A 19,842-nucleotide genomic window follows, 5' to 3' on the forward strand; every position below is an offset into this window, starting at 1 on the left:
CTATTCAGAATTGCCTTATAGCTGCCCTCAGGCATAAACATATTTTATGACGGGACACCAACACATCTTCTCATTCCAGAAATGAAAGTTTCACTCAACAGAACTTATTCTTTCTGTAACTGATGTACTTTGATACTCTCGCTCCTACTCTTTTAAAAATGCTGGTTGCAACAGTAAATTGATGTCCTGACGCATCGGTCTGGGTCAAGTTGAAGAACGCTGTCTTGTTGGACAGAATCCCTGGGTACCACGTATCACTGTTATTCTTTCTGATTACCAGAGCCACCCCCGTAATGAAAAGTCTTGTACAGGAGGGATGACGTAGGGTCTAAGCAGAACAGACGTTACCAACCTGGACCAGAAAACACCGCCTAGTCTGACCTTGTGGAAAAGTCATGTTTTCACAGAACATATCTTTATATTATACATTGTTTTTGCAATTAACAAACTATATCCAACAACATAAAACTTGTCACTAAATCCTAATAGAGAGCAGGAATGAGCACAGGGACAGTATCATTATGTGCAGACAAGAAAAATGTAGTAGAATTTTTACTTAGCCAAAAGTTTGAACAATACCATGAATATAATAATAATGGTAATAACAGCAGTTCTCATGTATTGCGTATCTACTCTCTGCTGAGGACTTTATCATCTTCATTCCTTTTGATCCTCAGAACTGTCTAGTAAGGTGGGTATTATCTCATTCTTTTCCAAATGAGAGAAACACGCCTTAAGGAAATGAATCATCTTCCCCAAAGTAATTCAGCTAGTAAGTGTTCACAGGCTGACACACGCCCTGTGGTCTTTATCACCACCTGTGATGCCCAGCCTGAGCATGGAGACACAGTCCTGAATCGTGTCACTGCCACTTCCTAATTATATGCCTTTGAGCCACACGGTTTCCTCCCTGTGAAATGAAAAAGAAACCATGCATCTCTTACAGCCACGGTGAGGAGTGAGGAAAGAACTTAGTAAGGAGTTCTTACCAAGAAGAAGCTGTTTGTCCACAGCATTGCCCATAGGAAGAGTGAGCAAACTTTGTTTTCGTCCATCTGTGGGATCAGAGATAATATATCCATTTTCATTCGCCTTTATCATATAATGTTGTAAACTTGTTAATGGATTACTTTTTATGGATTTGTCTGACCCACAGAAGGATATTCCCTGGTTTCTAAATCCTGGAGTATCTTTAGAGTGAAGGTGGTTGTTTCTGCTGTGTGTTTGGGGCATCCACTCGCCCCAGAGGCACCGGAATGGACCTACTGACTTTCTAGAGAATTGTCAGAGCTCTGTTTCATTTCAGCGTATCATTTCATCCCTTAATAAGCCTTAATAAGATCACAGCTCATTTTCAATAGAAATTCCCCATTTGAAGTTTATTAATTTCTTCATTCCCACTGGAATTTGAACTGCACTGTGTCCTGTTGCTCCTGAATCAACAAGGAAATGTCACCATTTCCACAGTGACAGAATTCTTCGTGTACCTGCAAGAAATTCAGCGTGTGCTGAAGATAATTTAAAGTCTTTGTACTGTTCACCAGGCAGAATTGTAGGACATTTAAAAAGAAAGAGGCATAGAGCATTCTTTCTGAATGCTTGTTTGGGGAAATAGTTGTCATTTTTTCACACGCCTTCTGCTTTTCAGAACAACTCCTTGAATTCATGCACCAGCTGCCGGCTTTTGCCAACATGACGATGTCGGTGAGGCGGGAGCTCTGTGCTGTGATGGTGTTTGCAGTGGTGGAAAGAGCCGGGACCATCGTGTTAAACAACGGTGAAGAGGTTAGGAAATATTTCTGCCACTTATAATGTCTCTATGTGAGCCTCGCTCGATGCAGCAAACGAACAAAAACCCCATTCTTCTTCTTTCCTCCTTACAAACCATGGGCAGCAATAAGTTTGAATCATTCGGGAATTATGATGCACTCGTTGTGTCAGAGTCTTCCAAGTTCATTATTTTATTTTCTATTATTTGCGGTATTCCAGATGATACTGGTAGAAACATTTTTGACATTTTAACTTTTCAGATTTTGCAACTTAAACGTTCATAATAGTATGCCTCTTGTCAGAACACAATGCTGTTCTTATCAAGGCTGTGGTGATCATTTTATCTTGTTTACATGTGTTTTGGGGAACAGAAGACACTTTTTCCCTAGTGTCGTTTAAGAGAGGAAGAGCTAGAGTCATTAGGAGAGCGGAGTGCCGTGCAGGCACCTGGAAACCCGCGGGTCCATGGCTGTACTTTAGTTCTCGTTCTGTGAACTTGGCCAACGGTCAGCTGTACTTGGGTTATTTGTTCCCTCTTTAAAAAATAAAAGATGTAAATCATTTTTAGGGACCGTTCCAGCATTTACAGCTTCACGATCATGATGTTATATTTTCTGCTTTGTCTTCATTTTTTGGAACTAGCTGGACTCCTGGTCAGTGATTCTGAATGGTTCTGTGGAAGTGACTTACCCAGATGGAAAAGCAGAAATACTATGTATGGGAAATAGTTTCGGTGTCTCTCCTACTATGGACAAGGAATACATGAAAGGAGTGATGAGGACAAAGGTGGATGACTGCCAGGTATAAACTGTCATTATTCTATGCTTAATATAAAGAACTTACGTATGCAGTTGAGGTAAGATTTTTCAGCCTGTATAAACAGGTCATCTTTTAGATTTATAAAGAAGATTTTAAAGTAGGACTATGACTTTTAGTGTTATCACACTCCAGGAAATTAAAAATAAATCTCCCCTAAAGTTACTTGGACTCCACAGAGCTAAGCATTCTGTAAATGTGTTCTATTAAAAAACAGGTGTTCTATAAATACAGTATTTTTAATTTCCATCAATAATAATTTACAGTCTAGTCAACAAAAAATATGGAAGTAAAAATGCCCATGATGAAAAGAAATTATATGTAGGTTAGTAAAGATGCTGTGATACAGTTACACAGTATTTTTATTTAAATACATGGAAGATATGGAATTGATTTTAGAAGTCATGAAAATTAATCATGGTATGAATCAGTAGAAACACTTGATAGTAAAGAAATGATTGCTAATAAAAAGAACAATGTCAGTATTGCTGTTATGTTAATATTCATTATTTAAAAGCATTTAATAAAAGACTAGAGAGAATGTTGAGACCAAATGTGAAATTTAATTAGATCGATCTAACAGGTAACCTCTATATTAGTGTAAAAAAAAATTTAAGGTGCTTTTATCATTATTAAGTATTTATAATTTAGGTCTTAAAAAATTGTCCTTGAAAGATAAAATATTTTAATATAAATAAACCAAAAGAGTTGACTTAGACTAATTAATGTTAAGTGGTCCTTGTATTTGTTCGTCTACAGTCTAAAATACGTCATCTGAATATAGTTTATGCTAAAAGAACATCATTGAATTTTTATAATGTCTGATAAATATAAAATAGTGCTCATTTAAATTTTCATTTCAAGCGTTTTACTTACTAAAAAGAAAAATGACCATGGCTATAAATAAAATCATCTTACTTAGAGAATAATTTTGCTAAATAATTCCTCCAGTGAGCACCATAGAGAGAGGAAAAAAAAGGCTATAAATTCAGTTTTTGAGTATGTAATGCCAGAAGAGCTTTCTTAATATAGCCAGCTCTCAATTATTTGGCAAAATAGAGGAAAACAGAATGGTACATAAATCTCAAAGTCTATATTTGGCCTCAAAATGTTAAAAGGGGTCATATGTGATATTTCAGCTTCAGCATTATATTCCAAAAAAAATAAAGCCAAACTGAGTCAAAACGAACTGGAAAATTGTTAAAGGTTTCTCTGTCCTGTTATTGCTTCGCAGTCTCTCCTTGGGCCCTTCTGCAAGTCAAGATCACTAGAGCATCTGGGTCCGTTTCTGTCCTTAAAGGGCGAGTAAAAGCTATTTTATTTCTGAGGATTCAGCTACTACACTAGCGCCTCATAATTGGCCAACCCCTTTTGTTAGAAATTTTGTAATCTTGGGACTGAAGTGATATAGGAGGCATAGAAATGTCTCAGAATAATTGATAAAAATATTATGACTTAATATTCCAAGAGTGCTGAAGTAATGTCAGATGTAGCAGGTAACATTAAATATTTATCTGGGAGTCCTGGGAAAGGAGGAGGAGAGGTAGATGTAAGGAAGAGAGTTCATCTCTCTGCTGGATGAGGAATCAGCGGAAACTCCAGAGTGACAGTCATCAAGGTAGACGCCAAGAGAAAACGCTAATTGAAAACAAAAACTCTGATTGAGGTAGTATTAGGCTCCTGTGGTTCCTGATACGAGACTCCCGGATGTACAAAGAGGGTCAAGGGTGCAGCGTCTGCCAGACAGAGTCCTTCTCACCCTGCAGGCCTCTCCACACGTTGTAAAAGGAACGTGAAATCAGGGGTTCAAGAATCACCCTTGTGATTCCCACCCATCTCAGGCCCGGCGTTCCCCCCCTCCATATTAGAACAGGCATGGAGAATGAATTTAGATATTTTAATGCAAATGCTTGTTTGCATTAAATTATATAGCATTTTAGCGTATTTCTGCTAAAATGTCATTTATTTGTCAGGAAGTGCGCGTGCCACATCCTCCTCTTGTTGGGAGAACTAAACGGTGAGAATCACATTTTTGTCCATAACGTGATCTCCACAAGGGTGTCATTGTACTGAGCACATTGTAGGCAATCAAAGGTTACTGAATGAAATGAACGAAAGTGGTGTTCCCTTTACCAAGAGGAAGCAACCTTGGCTAGGTTTGGCCCTCATTTCCTTACAGTTCAGTGGGTTCCCAAAATACATCTTGGGTAGTGTATAGAGTCGAGCCCAAGTTCAGCCTGAGGACACAGCATGAGTGGATTCAGTTTGACATTTATTTCTGTCTGTTTGGGTCCCGTGATGTGCTCAGTGCTCAGCACTGTGCTTTGCCCTGCTCCCTTCTGTGTGCCTCTCTTCCCATTCTCTTTTTCTTTTTCTCTCTTTTTTTTGGGGGGGGGGGTGGGGCACACCACTCGGCATGTGGGATCTTAGTTCCCCAACCAGGGATTGAACCTGCGCCCCCTGCAGTGGAAGCACGGAGTCTTAATCACTGGACCACCAGGGAAGTCCCCTCCTCTACCCATTCTTGTCCCCTGTTGGGTTTGAAGGACAAGGGCAGGGCCAGGCATAGATGTCCTTTGGTACCAGGTGATTGGTTTCCCATTCCCCATCCACGCCTTTTCCTTTTCTTTTTCCCTCTGCCTGTCCCTCTTTTTCTTTCCCACTCTTCTACTTCTGTCTCCCCTTCCTCTCTCCACCACCTACATCTAGGGCCTGCCAGTGACACCCAGGCATGGCCTCGCCCTGCCCTGCACCCTTCAGCGGGGAGGGAACACTTGGATGCCTGTGTGAACGATTAGGTATGAACTCCCTTGCAGATGCAAAGTACCAGTTTAAACAGATCTAATGTCTTAAGGTAAATCTGTTAGACTCATGTTTTCTTGAGAGCATGAGAGCTAGTGATGCTTTGAATTTTAGCAGTAGTTTTGGAGGAGAAAGCAATTGCATGGATATAGTGAAAGCTGACTGTTTTGTATGTTGATAAAAGTTTAACTTTACTTCATTCTCTTATCATTTTTAATATTTTTACTAAATAAAAGTTGTGAGGTCATGTGCCCAAAAGAAAATTATCCTGGGACGTAAGAAATGAAATGAAATCATTGCCCTTTTATAGATGAAGTCTTGCTTGAATTTTTATTTCATATCAGAGTGCCAAGATCATACAGGACATTCACCTGTGAACACCTGTCTGAAAGTATAAAACCTCACTAAAACAATTATGTGTATAACTCACAAATTTTCAACTGGTTTCATCATACCAATTAAAAATTATATTTTTCCTATAAATTTCCTGTTATACCTAAAAACTTCTTAAAGCAAAAATAAATTTGCTAATAAAAAATAAATATTTTCTTGTAAAATTTATTTCTTTTGAGATATCAGTTCTGTATGGCCATATTAGAAATTCAGTTTGGGCGTCTTTCTTTTTTCCTTTTTGGATGGTATTTCAGTTTGCTGCAGAAGAAATGTCAAGGATGTCTGTCTAGACACTAAGAATTTCAAATCAAACTTATTCTAATTTCTTTAAGTCCTTAGTCAAGAAGATTAATTTTAGTACATTTCTCTTCAGAAAGCATTTTCTTTTTATCTCTCTACTTACTTGTTTTAACTCAGGGATACATTTCTTTTTTAGGAGATAAATGATATAATTATGTTCTCTAAAAATGAGTATAAGAAAGAACACCTAAAATTATTTGGAGACCTGGGGAACAATTTTGCTACCCTGTAAAAAGAAAAAAGTTTAAAATATTTTTGAGGCAAGAAACTAAGGACCATAGATTTTAAACATACACACACCTGTGGTCAGTGTTAAGGATATGAGTCTGTAGGGGGTTTTTTGGCATTAAAAAAATTTTATTAAACTATCCATAATTGCTTACAACAAAAGCCTATGCTTTTCGAATTTTAACTTTTTGATTCTAAACTCTTAATAGAAAAATTAGTGAGATGATATCAATCAACTTGATGGAAGAAACTTAATATCATAGTATGCTCATTCTTGAGTGTGAACTGCTGCTGCTACTTCTGTAAAAAAGCTTTACTGATTATGCAGAAAGTATGGAAAATATAGAAAAGTATATTAAACAATGAAAGTCACTTGTAAATGGCATTGCTCAGAAATAATCATTATTAGCCTTTTGTGATACCAAGATTCTGATATGCATGTATAATTTTTTTAAATTAGCAAGCATGTACTTATGAGACATTGGTTACATTAGCATGCCGAATGCACAGCTGTTTCCTCATCTGTACAGCGGGGATAATAGTAGTACCTTCCTCATGGGCTGGTTGGGAGGATAAAGTGAGAAAGTTCCTATAAAGCTACTGCAATATCATGATGATAATAATAATGTCATCATTGTCATTAAAATCATTATTACAATATTTGGTTTTAAATTTTTTTTAAAAAATTAATGTATTATCATGAATATTGAGCCGGAAGTCTAAACGTCCTATGAAAATATGATTTTAGATGCCTATAGCATCTTTTATCTTACGTACATTATAATTTAACCATTCCCTCTTTTCATCTTTTCACCTTAAAGGAGAAAAAGAAATGTCCATCCTTTCTTCATTCCTAACAGATTTTTAAAATGAGAATAAATTACTCAAAATTCAGAGAAAACAATAATTTTTATTTACGAATCTACTGTTGCTTTCTCACTGGCCTCTCGCTAATCTGTGTAACAAGTGATTTCTAGAATTCATTCATAACTTTCTTTAAAACTACTAAGAAATGTAATTAAATGGTTTGCCCTGAGCCCTGAAATTTTTTATTTTTGGGGTCGTGGAGGAGTAATTGCTTCATGTGCATATTTCTGTTAACTTTTTCTTTAAAAGAGCAAGGAGTAACCTTCATGCCAGTTATGAGGAATAATGATTTGAGCTTAACAAGTATGTGGCTTGTTTTGTGGACCTTTTTGGAACAGACTTTCTAAAATGATTTCTTTTATCAATTATAATTAGCAAATTTGTTATATCTACTGCTTGGGTATCTTTGAATTTTGATATCTTTTATTAAGATCATCTTTATTTTTAAATTGCTGCTCTGAAAGTCTTCAAATTTTTAAAGCCCACTAAATGATAATTATGTTTTAATATCTATTTTTTAAATAATAAAATTTATTGAGCACATACTGTATACCTAGCACAGTTCAGGAGTTTTACCTGGATTATCTCACTCAGCCTCCACAAGGATCCTATGAGGCTGGTGCTCTTAGGACTATCTCCCCTTTTCAGATGGTAAAATGAGGCCCACCGGGTGATTGTCCCAGGATCCCACAGTGAGAGGTAGTAAAGCTGGGGTTTGAATCAGTTCGCCTGACCCTAGAAGCCACAGGCAGGAAGGGTTGGGGCAGGTAAGAGAATTTCTTCTGACAAGCAATTTTATGGTGATTTTATTAGCACGCTCGGATTTCCTAAGCACCAGAGAGTCCCAGGTTTGTACCTGCCCACTGATAGTATAGCAAAAAATCACAGTCTAAAACAAGGCGTGGTCACTTACCTCAGTCCCCTGGATTCAGGTTGCACACTGCAAGTCTTAAACTAGAAAGACCACCCAGCAGCTACCCGGACGGAGTGGATTACAATCCATTATTAACATCATCCTATCCTGAATTCTTTTCATATTCTTCCTTTCTGCTAGGGCCATAATTCTAACAGATACTTAAACGACCACGTATAGACTCTCCAGAGCTCTTTTGCTGCTCTGCCCACAGTTGTGTGTGCTCTTTTTTTTTTTAATTTTTATTGGCGTATACTTGATGTACAACGTTGTGTTAGTTTCCAGTGTCCAGCAAGGCGATTCAGTTATACATGTACATATAGCCAGTCTTTCCTTTTTTCTCTTCAGTATCTATCCTGAGAGTCCACTCTCCTCCCCCAGTGTTTTCTAAGTGTCACAGGTTGGGGGGTGGGAGTGGTGAGAAAGAACTATTCTAATTTTATCTTCCGATATTTTTCATTGTTAGGATTTTTAATATAAACTACATATAAATAGTCTAAAAATGAAACTTTTCTTGACCGAGGAGGAAATACATTAAAAAGTAGAGAAGTCCGATTAAGGTTCATTACTGCCCTCACTTAGAAAGTATGGGAGAGACATGGGAAAATGTCAGTGTTAAATAATTAAAACACTGAATCATTAGCGCTGCTATAGGTCTCTCGCAAGCACTTTATCATTAGCATGTGACTTACATTTTATTCCAGTTTGTCTGCATAGCCCAGCAAGATTACTGCCGTATCCTCAACCAAGTAGAAAAGAACATGCAAAAAGTTGAAGAGGAAGGAGAGATCGTCATGGTGAAGGAACACCGAGAGCTCGATCGAACGGGAACGAGGAAGGGGCACATCGTCATCAAGGTGAGACAAACACGCCTCTGCCCCGTGGCAGGAGGGTTTAGGTAGTCCCCGTTAGGACGGTGTAAGATGCCCCCACTCCGTTTTTAGGCGTAACTTCTCTTAAATGTTAGCAATTGTAAAAAATCTTTATCTTTCCTGAAGAACAGCAGTCTTAGTCATTATTGTGTATGTTACCGTCCAGTTCATCTTAGGCTGAAGGTTTGAAATCAAGGTACCATATAGATGCCATTCATGCGGGATGCTGGTGACGCCTTTGGTTTGTTGCAGGGCACCTCAGAAAGATTAACGATGCATTTGGTGGAAGAGCATTCGGTGGTGGATCCGACGTTTATAGAGGACTTCCTGTTGACCTATAGGACTTTCCTCTGCAGCCCGATGGAAGTGGGCAAAAAGTTGTTGGAGTGGTTTAATGACCCGAGCCTCAGGGATAAGGTTGGAAGTTGCGTTTTAGTTTCCTTTCAACTATGAAACATTCAGATACAAAGTTAAAGAGACTTTAATGTATATTTGTCATGCCACTTACGTTCAAAATATTTTGATGGGATAAGAGAATGTACTTCTTAAGCCAAAAGAAAAACACAAGGTGATACACATAGCAGTTCTTGTTATAGATTTCTAAGGTCAGCCCTAGAATTTTTTTTGTTGTAAAGCCTTGCCTCTTGGGCTTGCAATTTATTTGTTTGTTTGTTTACTTATTGGGCCGCGCCATGTGGCATGTGGGATCTCAGTTCCCCGACCCGGGATCAAACCCACGCCCCCTGCATTGGAAGTGCGAAGTCTTAACCACTGGACTGCCAGGGAAGTCCCTAGAAATTTTTTTCTTTTTAACACAAAGGCCGATACATAGGCCAGCAAATGTTTCAGCAGGTATTCTGTTAGAATCCTTCCCTATGTGGATGTATTTTTGACGTATTTGTGGGAGGAGGTGAGTTCTGTGTCCTTCTCCGCCACCATCTTGATTCCCTTCCCCCCAGCAAATGTTTATAAACTTTAGTTTCGTTGCAAATTCTGTTAAAACACAGCCCTCAATCACCTGGGTTCCATGGGAATCTGCATCCTCTGGTTCAGTGGACGGCCAGTGTACACCACATAAGTTACAGTTTTTCAGTTGGCACCCGAGCAGCATCCCCTCAGAACCATTGCGGGCAGGTAGGCCCCAGGCATGTAATTCTGAACAAACCCTCTTCAGCAGCTCTTGAGTCAAGCTCTTTTTCAAGGCCAGAGTGGGTGATAAAGTACCTAGTCTTGTGAGGTTTGAGAGTTACTCATGGCCTGTACTCATTTCTCCTTCCACGTGACGGCCTGGTTTCCATGAGGCCGACTTGGGAGAGTCAGGGCGTACAAATCCAGAACTGGGCACTAGCAAAAGGCCTCCAGCTCCAGGGCTTCCCTGGTGGCGCAGTGGTTGAGAGTCCGCCTGCCGATGCAGGGGACACGGGTTCGTGCCCCGGTCCGGGAAGATCCCACATGCCACGGAGCGGCTGGGCCCGTGAGCCATGGCCGCTGAGCCTGCGCGTCCGGAGCCTGTGCTCCGCAATGGGAGAGGCCACAACAGTGAGAGGCCCACGTACTGCAAAAAAAAAAAAAAAAAGGCCTCCAGCTCCAGTGCTGGCCCTTCCGCTGACTCACCCATGGCCCTAGAGCAATCGTTTGGACAGTAATGCTCTTCATCTCATAATCTGAGGGTCACAGGCATGGAAGACCTCAGCCGAGGTCCTTAGCCTTAGCATTGCCTCTGCCATTTACCGTCTGTGTCATCTCACCCTCCTGCTGCTCATCTCTTTACTCGTAAAACAGTAATCAGCCTCCTTTTGGGGTTGCTGTGAAGGTGAATAACCGTGTAGGGCCTGGCTCCCAGCAGTCTCTTAGTGCATCTTAAAGCTGTTGTGATGGTAGTTGGTAGTATTCAGTTTATGATTTATGAATCTCGTTTTCCTAACCTGGAATATGGCTAGTAGACTTCTAAGTTGGCTTCTCAGCTACAAACTTTTAATTTTATGAAAAGGTCAGGTGTTAAGGATATAGTTTCAGGGGAGATGGTCATCTGGGTTTCCTAAACTTGAAAAATGGGCGTTAGTGGAAATAAATGATAAAAATTAATATAAATATCAAGAGTTGACTCCTGAGTGGTTAGTCAGGTTATATACTATCATTTGTCACAGCGTACTAACTATAAGCAGTATTTTAACTGCAGTTTGAAGATTAACTGTATACTGTCTACTCTGTTTCTTTACTGCTAGAATGGCATGCTTAATTTTCCCACTTTAAGAGGTTAGTTAACGCTTGAAAACAATGCTATGGAAAATTTCTTTGATCTTGTTATTCAAGATTTAGAACATTAAACTCATATAAAATAAAACAGGTACTTTTAAAGTTGCAGTTATACTCACTTCATATAGTAAAATTTTACTGAGAATTAGATGTTGTTATAAATATTAAGGATGCCCTTAGAACATAACAGGTAAAGTTGTCATCCTCATGGAACTTATAGTCTAATGAAGGTCACACAGTTCTTGCTGGTACAAAGCTAATACTCCATAGCTGTGAGTGTATGTATTGTTCTGTATAAAGCTCAGTGAAAACATGTGTGCAGGGTAAGAAAAGGCTACTCATTTTCCCTGCACAATTGTAGATGTTAAAGTTTGTCTTCTTTTGTATTATTTTGATTTTATTATAGTTTTTGTTGTGACCTATTTCAAATATATTTTGAGATGAAGCAAGATAAAAGTTAGTTACCATCCTTCACAGATTCAAAACCCTTCTCGGTCAAACAGCGTAAAGTCCACATTCAAAGTCTTACTGTATATTTTTAGAAGGTCATCCTCTTATGAATGAAATCTGAGAGTTTTATTGTTACCTTTCTTGCTCATTGTTATTAGGTAAATTGTTTGTTGGATAACTTTTTTGAAGTGACTTTAATCGTAAATTTTTAGCACTAGAAAGAAAACCTATTAAAAATAATTGATTTTGCAGGTTACACGGGTAGTATTATTGTGGGTGAATAATCACTTCAATGACTTCGAAGGGGATCCTGCGATGACTCGATTTCTAGAAGAATTTGAAAATAATCTGGAAAGAGAGGTAATATTGGGGATTTTTAAAAAATAAACCATCAGCTTTAAGTTCATTTGATTCAGCCCATCTTTGAAACCACTCTTTTTGAACTCTTGTAGAAAATGGGTGGACATCTAAGGCTGTTAAATATTGCTTGTGCTGCTAAAGCAAAAAGAAGATTGATGACACTCACAAAACCATCCCGAGAAGCTCCCTTGCCTTTCATCTTGCTTGGAGGCTCAGAGAAAGGATTTGGAATCTTTGTTGACAGTGTAGATTCAGGTAGCAAAGCAACCGAGGCAGGCTTGAAACGAGGGGACCAGGTATGGTATTTCTGAATGCAAACGTAAGGGTAAATACTGGTGTCTTTTTCTCCTTCAGTCAATTGGGGAACTGAAATTAATTTTATAACTTTATTTTTAGATATTAGAAGTAAATGGTCAAAACTTTGAAAATATTCAGCTGTCAAAAGCCATGGAAATTCTTAGAAATAACACACACTTATCTATCACTGTGAAAACCAATTTATTTGGTAAGTGGTTTACATTTTTGCATACTTTCATTTTTTTTGGTCTCTTTTTTTTAGCGTTTAGGTCTTAATCATGAAAAAAGTCATGTTTATCATTCAAACATCATAAGAATTGAAAATTTATAGTAAAATGCATAGATACGGAATGAATTATGTAAGTGTGTAATTAGATCTGAATCAAAATCTACTTACTTGAGGACCATAACATTATTTTTATCGATGTTTTTATGGATAAATATTTTAAATATCTATACATTTAAAGAGTGTACTAGTTTAACTTAATCTGAGTAGAAGTGACAGAAGACATACAAAAACAGATTCTTGGTGTCATTTGTTCATTGGAGTAGTGTTTTTCTACAAGATTACCATTTTGGTAGCTGAAGTCTGTACTTAGATAATATTTCCAAGTTCTACAATCGCCTTTGAATTGTTCAGATTTCTTATAATGGGTGTTTTGCGGTGTTTGTTTCCTTTTTAGTATTTAAAGAACTTCTAACAAGATTGTCAGAAGAGAAGAGAAATGGTGCCCCTCACCTCCCTAAAATTGGAGACATCAAAAAGGCCAGTCGCTACTCCATTCCAGATCTCGCTGTAGACGTAGAACAGGTGATAGGACTTGAAAAAGTAAATAAGAAAAGTAAAGCCAACACTGTTGGGGGAAGGAACAAGCTAAAAAAGATACTGGACAAGACTCGGATTAGTATCTTGCCACAAAAACCATATAAGTAAGTGTCTGTGTAAGTTTTCTGTACATTATGTTATTGTGTTAATATGACGTGCAGAGGTGGTGATGTAACGTGTTTGCACATGAGTGTAAAAAATGTTTTCAAGCTTTTGTGGCTGAGCTATCTTAGAAGCGATATTGAACAATTAAGTTTGTTTTAATCCCATTTTTGCCACTTACTTGCCCACTCCGATCTTCATTGAAATATGAAGAATGTGTGTTTGCTTCATTGAAATATGAAGAATGTGTGTTTGCTCCTGTCTCCGCCATGGTGTGGCGTCATTTCTGCTCCTGTTTCTTTGTTTCTGGGTGTCTTCTCCACCATCAGCATCTGCTGTGTGCCAGTCAGGTCATGGCTGCTCCCAGTTGGTTCCGTTCACGCTTGCCATTCTCTTGTTTCCTCTCTCTCCTGTTTTCAGTTATTTAACTGTTGCCAAGACATCACCAACCAAGCACAGAACTCCTTTCCTTCCTCCCAGTGGGCTCTGCAGTGAGAATGTCAGGTGTATTCTTGAATCTCTTCTTAGCTGTTTACTTACGCCAGGAGCTCATACCAGACAAAGTTGCAGGTGTCGCACTTTTTTAGCTTTGTTGGTCTGCTTGCTTTTGTCTTCATTTTAGCTCCTTCTGGGTCTGTGGGTGTTCTATAAAACCCAGTTACCATCAGCCAAAATTCTTTAAAGTATTAAATTACACGGGGGCCCCAAATTCATTTATTATTGATTCCTCAAACTACAGAGGTGTAAGAGAGAACCTGAAAACATAAAGGTTATTTTCTTTCTTTGATAGTCTAATGGGTCCTACAGAGGAGCAGCACATATAAGCATTCAGGAGTGTATCGAGCATTTTTTTTTAATTCCACTGCAGATAAAATTTTCATCCAGAGATTAGAGAGATATGGTCTAGGATGTGCTGTTAATGGGTCGAGTGTCAAACTTGTGTTTTCCCCATTAAACTATAATGATTGGTGGTTTCATATCAGCTAGAAGAGACTGCTACAGCAGAGTCCTGAGGATAAGCAGTGAGTAAGATGGCTTTATTTATAGACTCGAGAGCATGATTATACCAAGTAAGTTTCTAAGAGACAGTGGATTAGGCCTGCTGGCATTATAGAAAATAGGAATCGATTTTTTAAGTGACCCTTCTTGATGAAAAGCTCATTTTTAAGTAGATAAGAAAAGTTACTTCAGTTACTTTAACGTAGAATTATTAGCAGGACGGTAACAAAAAAAATCTTAGAGTCAGTTGACCATGAGTTAAATATGAACCTTTAAAACAGTCTAACACAAGTCAGCATGACCCTGCCGAGTATTAATAGAAACGTGACATGTCAGAGCTGGGACGTAATCCATCCCCGGTACAGGGTGCTGGCAAAGGACCCAGGATGAGAATACTATGTATAATGTTATTCTGTGTATTTAGAAAGATATTCAAAAGCTAGAAAAGAGAAAAGAAAAAAGGATAATAATTAGACATGATGATTTTTAAAGCACTGAGGAAACATCTTAAATTTGCCTTGAAGAACATAGATGACTCATTTAAATCTTTTTATGAAATATTAAATATTATTATGAAAATTATTTGAAATAATCCATATATGTAATGTAATTGAAATGAAAAGAATAGTTATATTTAAAAGAAGGCTCAGTAAACTGTAGGATCTATTATATTGGTATGATAGACTTTATTTAATACTAGTTACTACTAAAACTTTTCTCTCCTAGAAATAAGCATATGTTTAGAAAGATTTTTTTTTTGACAAAGCTACCAAAGTAGTCAAGTAGATGAATCTTCTAGTACGTTCTATTTTTTAATTTTTAAATTTGTTTTTTATTTTTTGGCTGCGCTGGTCTTCATTGCGGCATGTGGGCTCTTCGTTGCAGGCTTCTCTTTAATTGTGGCATGTGGGCTCTCTAGTTGTGGCACGCGGGCTCAGTAGTTGCGGTGCGCAGGCTCTAGAGCACGCGGGCTCAGTAGTTGTGGCACACGGGCTTCTCTCTAGCTGTGGCATGAAGGTTTAGTTGCCCCGTGGCACGTGGGATCTTAGTTCCCCGACCAGGGATCGAACCCACATCCCCTGCATTGGAAGGTGGATTCTTAACCACTGGACCATCAGGGAAGTCCCAGATGAATCTTCCAGATATACCGTTTTTTTTTTTTTTCTCTCTCAAACATTATCAGTATCACAGAAGCTAAGATGTTGGATGGTGGCAGCCTGACAAGGACAGGCCCGGAAGAGTGATGTGACTATGGGGTGGGTGGGCAGGAGGCTGGTAAAGCTCGGGTCTGTTTGTCGGGTAAGTGGAGAAAGACTGCAGAACCCTGAGGAAAGAGAGAATAAACCAACAGACTACATATAAAGTTAACCAAGGTCAAAAAATCTCAGTAGCAGTGAGAGAGTTCTAGAGGTCCAGCAACAAGCGAATGTGCTCGGAGGTGGACCTTTCTGAACTAAGCCTTTAATATAAAGTAGTTTCAGTCCAAGAGTAACCCGGCATCTGTGGACGGCAGAGATACAGCTGATAGTAGAGCGTTAGATCATCATGCTTGGTATTGAAACGTTGCTGAGAAACAGCTCGGAAGAAGGCTGCTCGTTGGGGGTTGCCTCGAGTGCGCCAGGATTGATAGCATCTGTGCCAGCAAAGGCCCAGTTGGCTCTGTCTTTGGTCTGAGTCCATAGCAGTTGTCTCATGTACGTATGACATCTAATATTTTTGGCAGTAAAGCCTGGTTTATATGGATGAAAAATAAAATTCCGCTAAAAATGTGAAGGTTTTATTTAATGTTGCATAGCACATGAATCCTTTTTGTCTGTAGATACATGCCTCTATGCACTTAAATGGAAATTTAATTTTGTTGTGGACTTACCTTTGAATCTTTTTTTAACTGTTAATTGCAATAGAGTTGATTTACAGTGTTGCGTTAGTTTCAGGTGTACGGCAAAGTGATTCCGTTTTATATATACCTACTTTTTAGATTCTTTTCCCATGTAGGTTATTACGAGATATTGAGTATAGTTCCTCAGGCTAAGCAGCCTTGTTGGTTATCTGTTTTATATATAGTAGTGTGTATATGTTAATCCCAAACTCCTAATGTATCCCTCCCCACCTTCCCCTCTAGTTACTGTAAGTATGTTTTCTATGTCTGTGAGGCTATTTCTGTTTTGTAAATAAGTTCATTTGTACCATTTTTTAATATTCCACATGTAAGTGATATCATAGATAATTCGTTGTTCTCTGTCTGACTTACTTCACTTAGTATGGTAATCTCTAGGTCCATCCCTGTTGATGCAAATGGCATTGTTTCATTCCTTTTTGTGGCTGAGTAATATTCCATTGTGTTTATATACCACGTCTTCTTTATCCATTCATCTGTTGATGGACACTTAGGTCGCTTCCACAACTGGCTATTGTAAAAAGTGCTGCTGTGAACATTGAGGTGCGTGTATCTTTTCAAATTAGTGTTTTCTCCAGATATATGCCCAGGAGTGGGATCGCTGGGTCATATTTACCTATGAAGTTTGAAGAATTTACACTAAAATCATCTTTGGTCTTGTGCTTGCTTATTTGCCTCTGTAATTTCCATTTCCCTCCCAAATAAAGAGGAAGAATGCTGCTAGATTTTGGTAGTTATTTTGATCAAGCTGTCATGTCCGAAAGCCTAATTGATGCTGAGTGTCTTAATGATGGCACCTTGGTTGGTATCCCAACCTTAGTATGATCTTCTTTCTCCTTGTTTCAAGGTATTTATAGAGATTGGTCAGAGCTGTAACCATTCGCTTGTGTTCTACTTCTTTCGTGTTTGTTTGTGCTTATCGTTTCATTCTGATGTTTTGTTTTGGAAACAGTTGGCCCTTCAAATCTAGAAATAATGTTATGTATTATTAAACCATGTTTCAAGAGTTGTCCCCAGGCTTTTATAAATGGAAATGAGTTTGTAGCTATCCATAGTAAGTAGTATTTCTCTGGGAGCTTAAACGTAGAACTAGAAATTTTGAGTAGTAAGTTCAAAGTGAAAGTGAGTCATTGGGTTTCCATTGCCTCTTTTTTGATGCCAAGAAATGTCACCATGCACCACTGCTTTTTTAGGCTCTGTATAATTAAGAAATAATGTCTGTGTCAAGCTTTCTTTACATTTGACTCCATCATGATCTCATTTATTTCTCTGAAACACTGGAGAATGAAGTTGGGACAGTTTGGATGTTTTTTTCTCTATTCATTTTTTTACTCAATTTCTTCATTTCTTTAAGATTATAAAACAACTTACCCTTCTGAGGCAGAAGTCATCATTTGAGTGACTGAATGCCTTTTTAAAAATGTGCTTTTTCTTAAATCTATTTCCATGACTAACTAGGGCTTATCTTTTCTGAATATATGTCTGTACTCAGAAACTACTAATATTTGTTATGATTTGTCTTAAGCTAAAAAGGCAAAGGTTTTAGAGAAACATGCTACGCAGTTAAGAACATGAGTTGGATACACTTAAGCAGTAGTTGCTTTTGCAAGTTCCAACCGAATTTATTAATGATAGTTGTACGTTAACTGCGGGTTTTCTGAAATACGGTTTATTCATTGTCCGTGCACACTATCTATTGATGAGTCATAACTTTTTACCTTTCCTCTTGGTTCAGTGACATCGGGATCGGTCAGTCTCAGGATGACAGCATAGTCGGATTAAGGCAGACCAAGCACATCCCGACCGCGCTGCCCGTCAGTGGAACGTTATCGTCCAGTAACCCTGATTTACTGCAGTCCCATCATCGCATCTTAGACTTCAGTGCTACTCCTGGTAAGCGTGGCCCACACTGCTTTTGTTTTCTCGTCTCTTTTTCCCCTGACATAACGGTAATGCTGTGTGTATCTCTCCTGGCGTGGCATGGACTCTATCAGATGCTAAAAGTCAGGATAAAATGTAAATTTCCAACAGCTGGAACCAGTTCATCTTTATTCTTCAGACCAATCTGATATGCCCACGTGCAAATGAATCTCTCTGAACTTGCATTCTTATTCCTAAAATGAAGTCAGCACGTACCATGCAGGTATCACCAGGTCATGTCAAAGAGTCCAGAGGCATATTTTCAGTCAGCTTCCTGGGCTCTTCAGTGTAATAAAGATGCCAGCCTGACCACCCTGCATGCTGCCCTTGGGACCTGATCTGTTTGCCTTTGTCTGTGGGTAATGTGACTATCTTTAGGCAGACGTGTTCATGCAGCGTGCCTGTATGTTGACTAAGTGAATCTTTGCAGGAGGGTTGAAGTAAGGGAGAGATGACAGTTTAGCATTATCTTCTCTGAGGAGACGCTTTCAGGTGGCATTCCTTGATTGTATTGCCAGGTCCTGAAATCCTTTCTCCTGGCTCTTCTTTCCCCCAGACTTGCCAGATCAAGTGCTAAGGGTTTTCAAGGCTGACCAGCAAAGCAGATACATCATGATCAGTAAGGACACCACGGCGAAGGAGGTGGTCATTCAGGCCATCCGGGAGTTTGCTGTGACCACCACCCCGGATCAGTACTCACTCTGTGAGGTCTCTGTCACACCAGAGGGAGTGATCAAACAACGACGACTTCCGGATCAGCTTTCCAAACTCGCCGACAGAATACAGCTGAGTGGAAGGTAGACGTCATCTATCCTGTTGGATTTCTTTACCCCGTCCTTAAACCCACACCAGAGTCTGGTGAACGCTTTCTAAGGGTTTTTAAAATAAGTTACAGATTAAAAGCAAGATTTTCCCCATTCACCAAGCATTGCCGTATCAAAGGAAATGCACACAGTAGACTGTGGACCCCTCGCAAGGATCTCTTAGGAGCTCGTGCAAAACAAGGGCGCTGTGACCTGACGGTTGTCACTGCCAGCCAGCGCTCACGCTCCCATAAGGACGCGCAGGAGGGCATCTCCCTTCTCCTGGCAGACGCACCTTCACAAACACATCTTCCACTAGTATCCTCTGTGTCACCCGCTCCTGCCTACCGGACTTTTCCAGGAGCTGCGTTTGTTTACGCGGAGATGTCTGTGACAGTGTGGCTGGCTGAAACTGCCTGTTATTGTTCATGACACTATGAAAAACCCTTCTTAACTCTGGAACCAAAGCTCATTTGCCTCAGAGTGTGGTCTGCTGCTGCTTGGTCTTCAGAGCGCTTCTGTCACACAGTGCTCGTAGGAAAGTATTGTATGGGGTCTTGTCAGCCTCTTGCATGGTGTTTCCATTGATAAAATGTAATTGATAGCCTCAAATCACAAATAAGGGGAAGTTGAAAAAGTAGTTCCGTTTTGGCTCTCGTATAATGACTAGAGTCGGCACTTACTGAAAATTGTTTTCGTAAGTCACGTTTTTTCTTTTTTTCTTGCCATACGGAGTGTTTCATTGTATTCTTGACTTCTTCGTGTTATGCATCTAAACCTGGTTTAATTCATTCAGAGCTGCGTTCTTGCTGTCAACTATAACTTCCTTTGTCTTCTTCACTTTCACTTTATTTCCAGCCCTGACACTAGTGGGTAGGGTTGTTTTAGGAGGCCCATTGTCTCGTTATCATTTGAATATGCATTGACCTATGTGTAATCTTGGTGGAGTTCTCCAAATCTCACTGAGGTGC

At 39.1% G+C, this 19,842-nt stretch overlaps 1 protein-coding gene across 11 annotated transcripts in view; it reads left to right on the top strand.

Moving 5' to 3' along the window:
• The window catches only part of RAPGEF2 (Rap guanine nucleotide exchange factor 2), a 245,375-nt gene that overhangs the window by 204,684 nt on the left and 20,849 nt on the right, over positions 1-19,842 (top strand). For 10 of the 11 annotated variants that reach the window (XM_033421514.2, XM_033421520.2, XM_033421515.2 and 7 more), the window contains 10 exons: positions 1,649-1,785; positions 2,413-2,571; positions 8,794-8,946; positions 9,214-9,378; positions 11,920-12,027; positions 12,120-12,323; positions 12,424-12,532; positions 13,008-13,254; positions 17,884-18,041; positions 18,625-18,865. In XM_033421514.2, coding sequence (XP_033277405.1) covers positions 1,649-1,785; positions 2,413-2,571; positions 8,794-8,946; positions 9,214-9,378; positions 11,920-12,027; positions 12,120-12,323; positions 12,424-12,532; positions 13,008-13,254; positions 17,884-18,041; positions 18,625-18,865 — 1,681 coding nt within the window. Of the gene's footprint in view, positions 1-1,648; positions 1,786-2,412; positions 2,572-8,793; positions 8,947-9,213; positions 9,379-11,919; positions 12,028-12,119; positions 12,324-12,423; positions 12,533-13,007; positions 13,255-17,883; positions 18,042-18,624; positions 18,870-19,842 lie in introns of those variants that run through there. The other variant, XM_033421524.2, reaches the window with a different exon arrangement.

The sequence above is a fragment of the Orcinus orca genome, chromosome 4 (assembly GCF_937001465.1).
Source record: "Orcinus orca chromosome 4, mOrcOrc1.1, whole genome shotgun sequence".
In the NCBI taxonomy this organism is placed as follows: Eukaryota; Metazoa; Chordata; class Mammalia; order Artiodactyla; family Delphinidae; genus Orcinus; species Orcinus orca.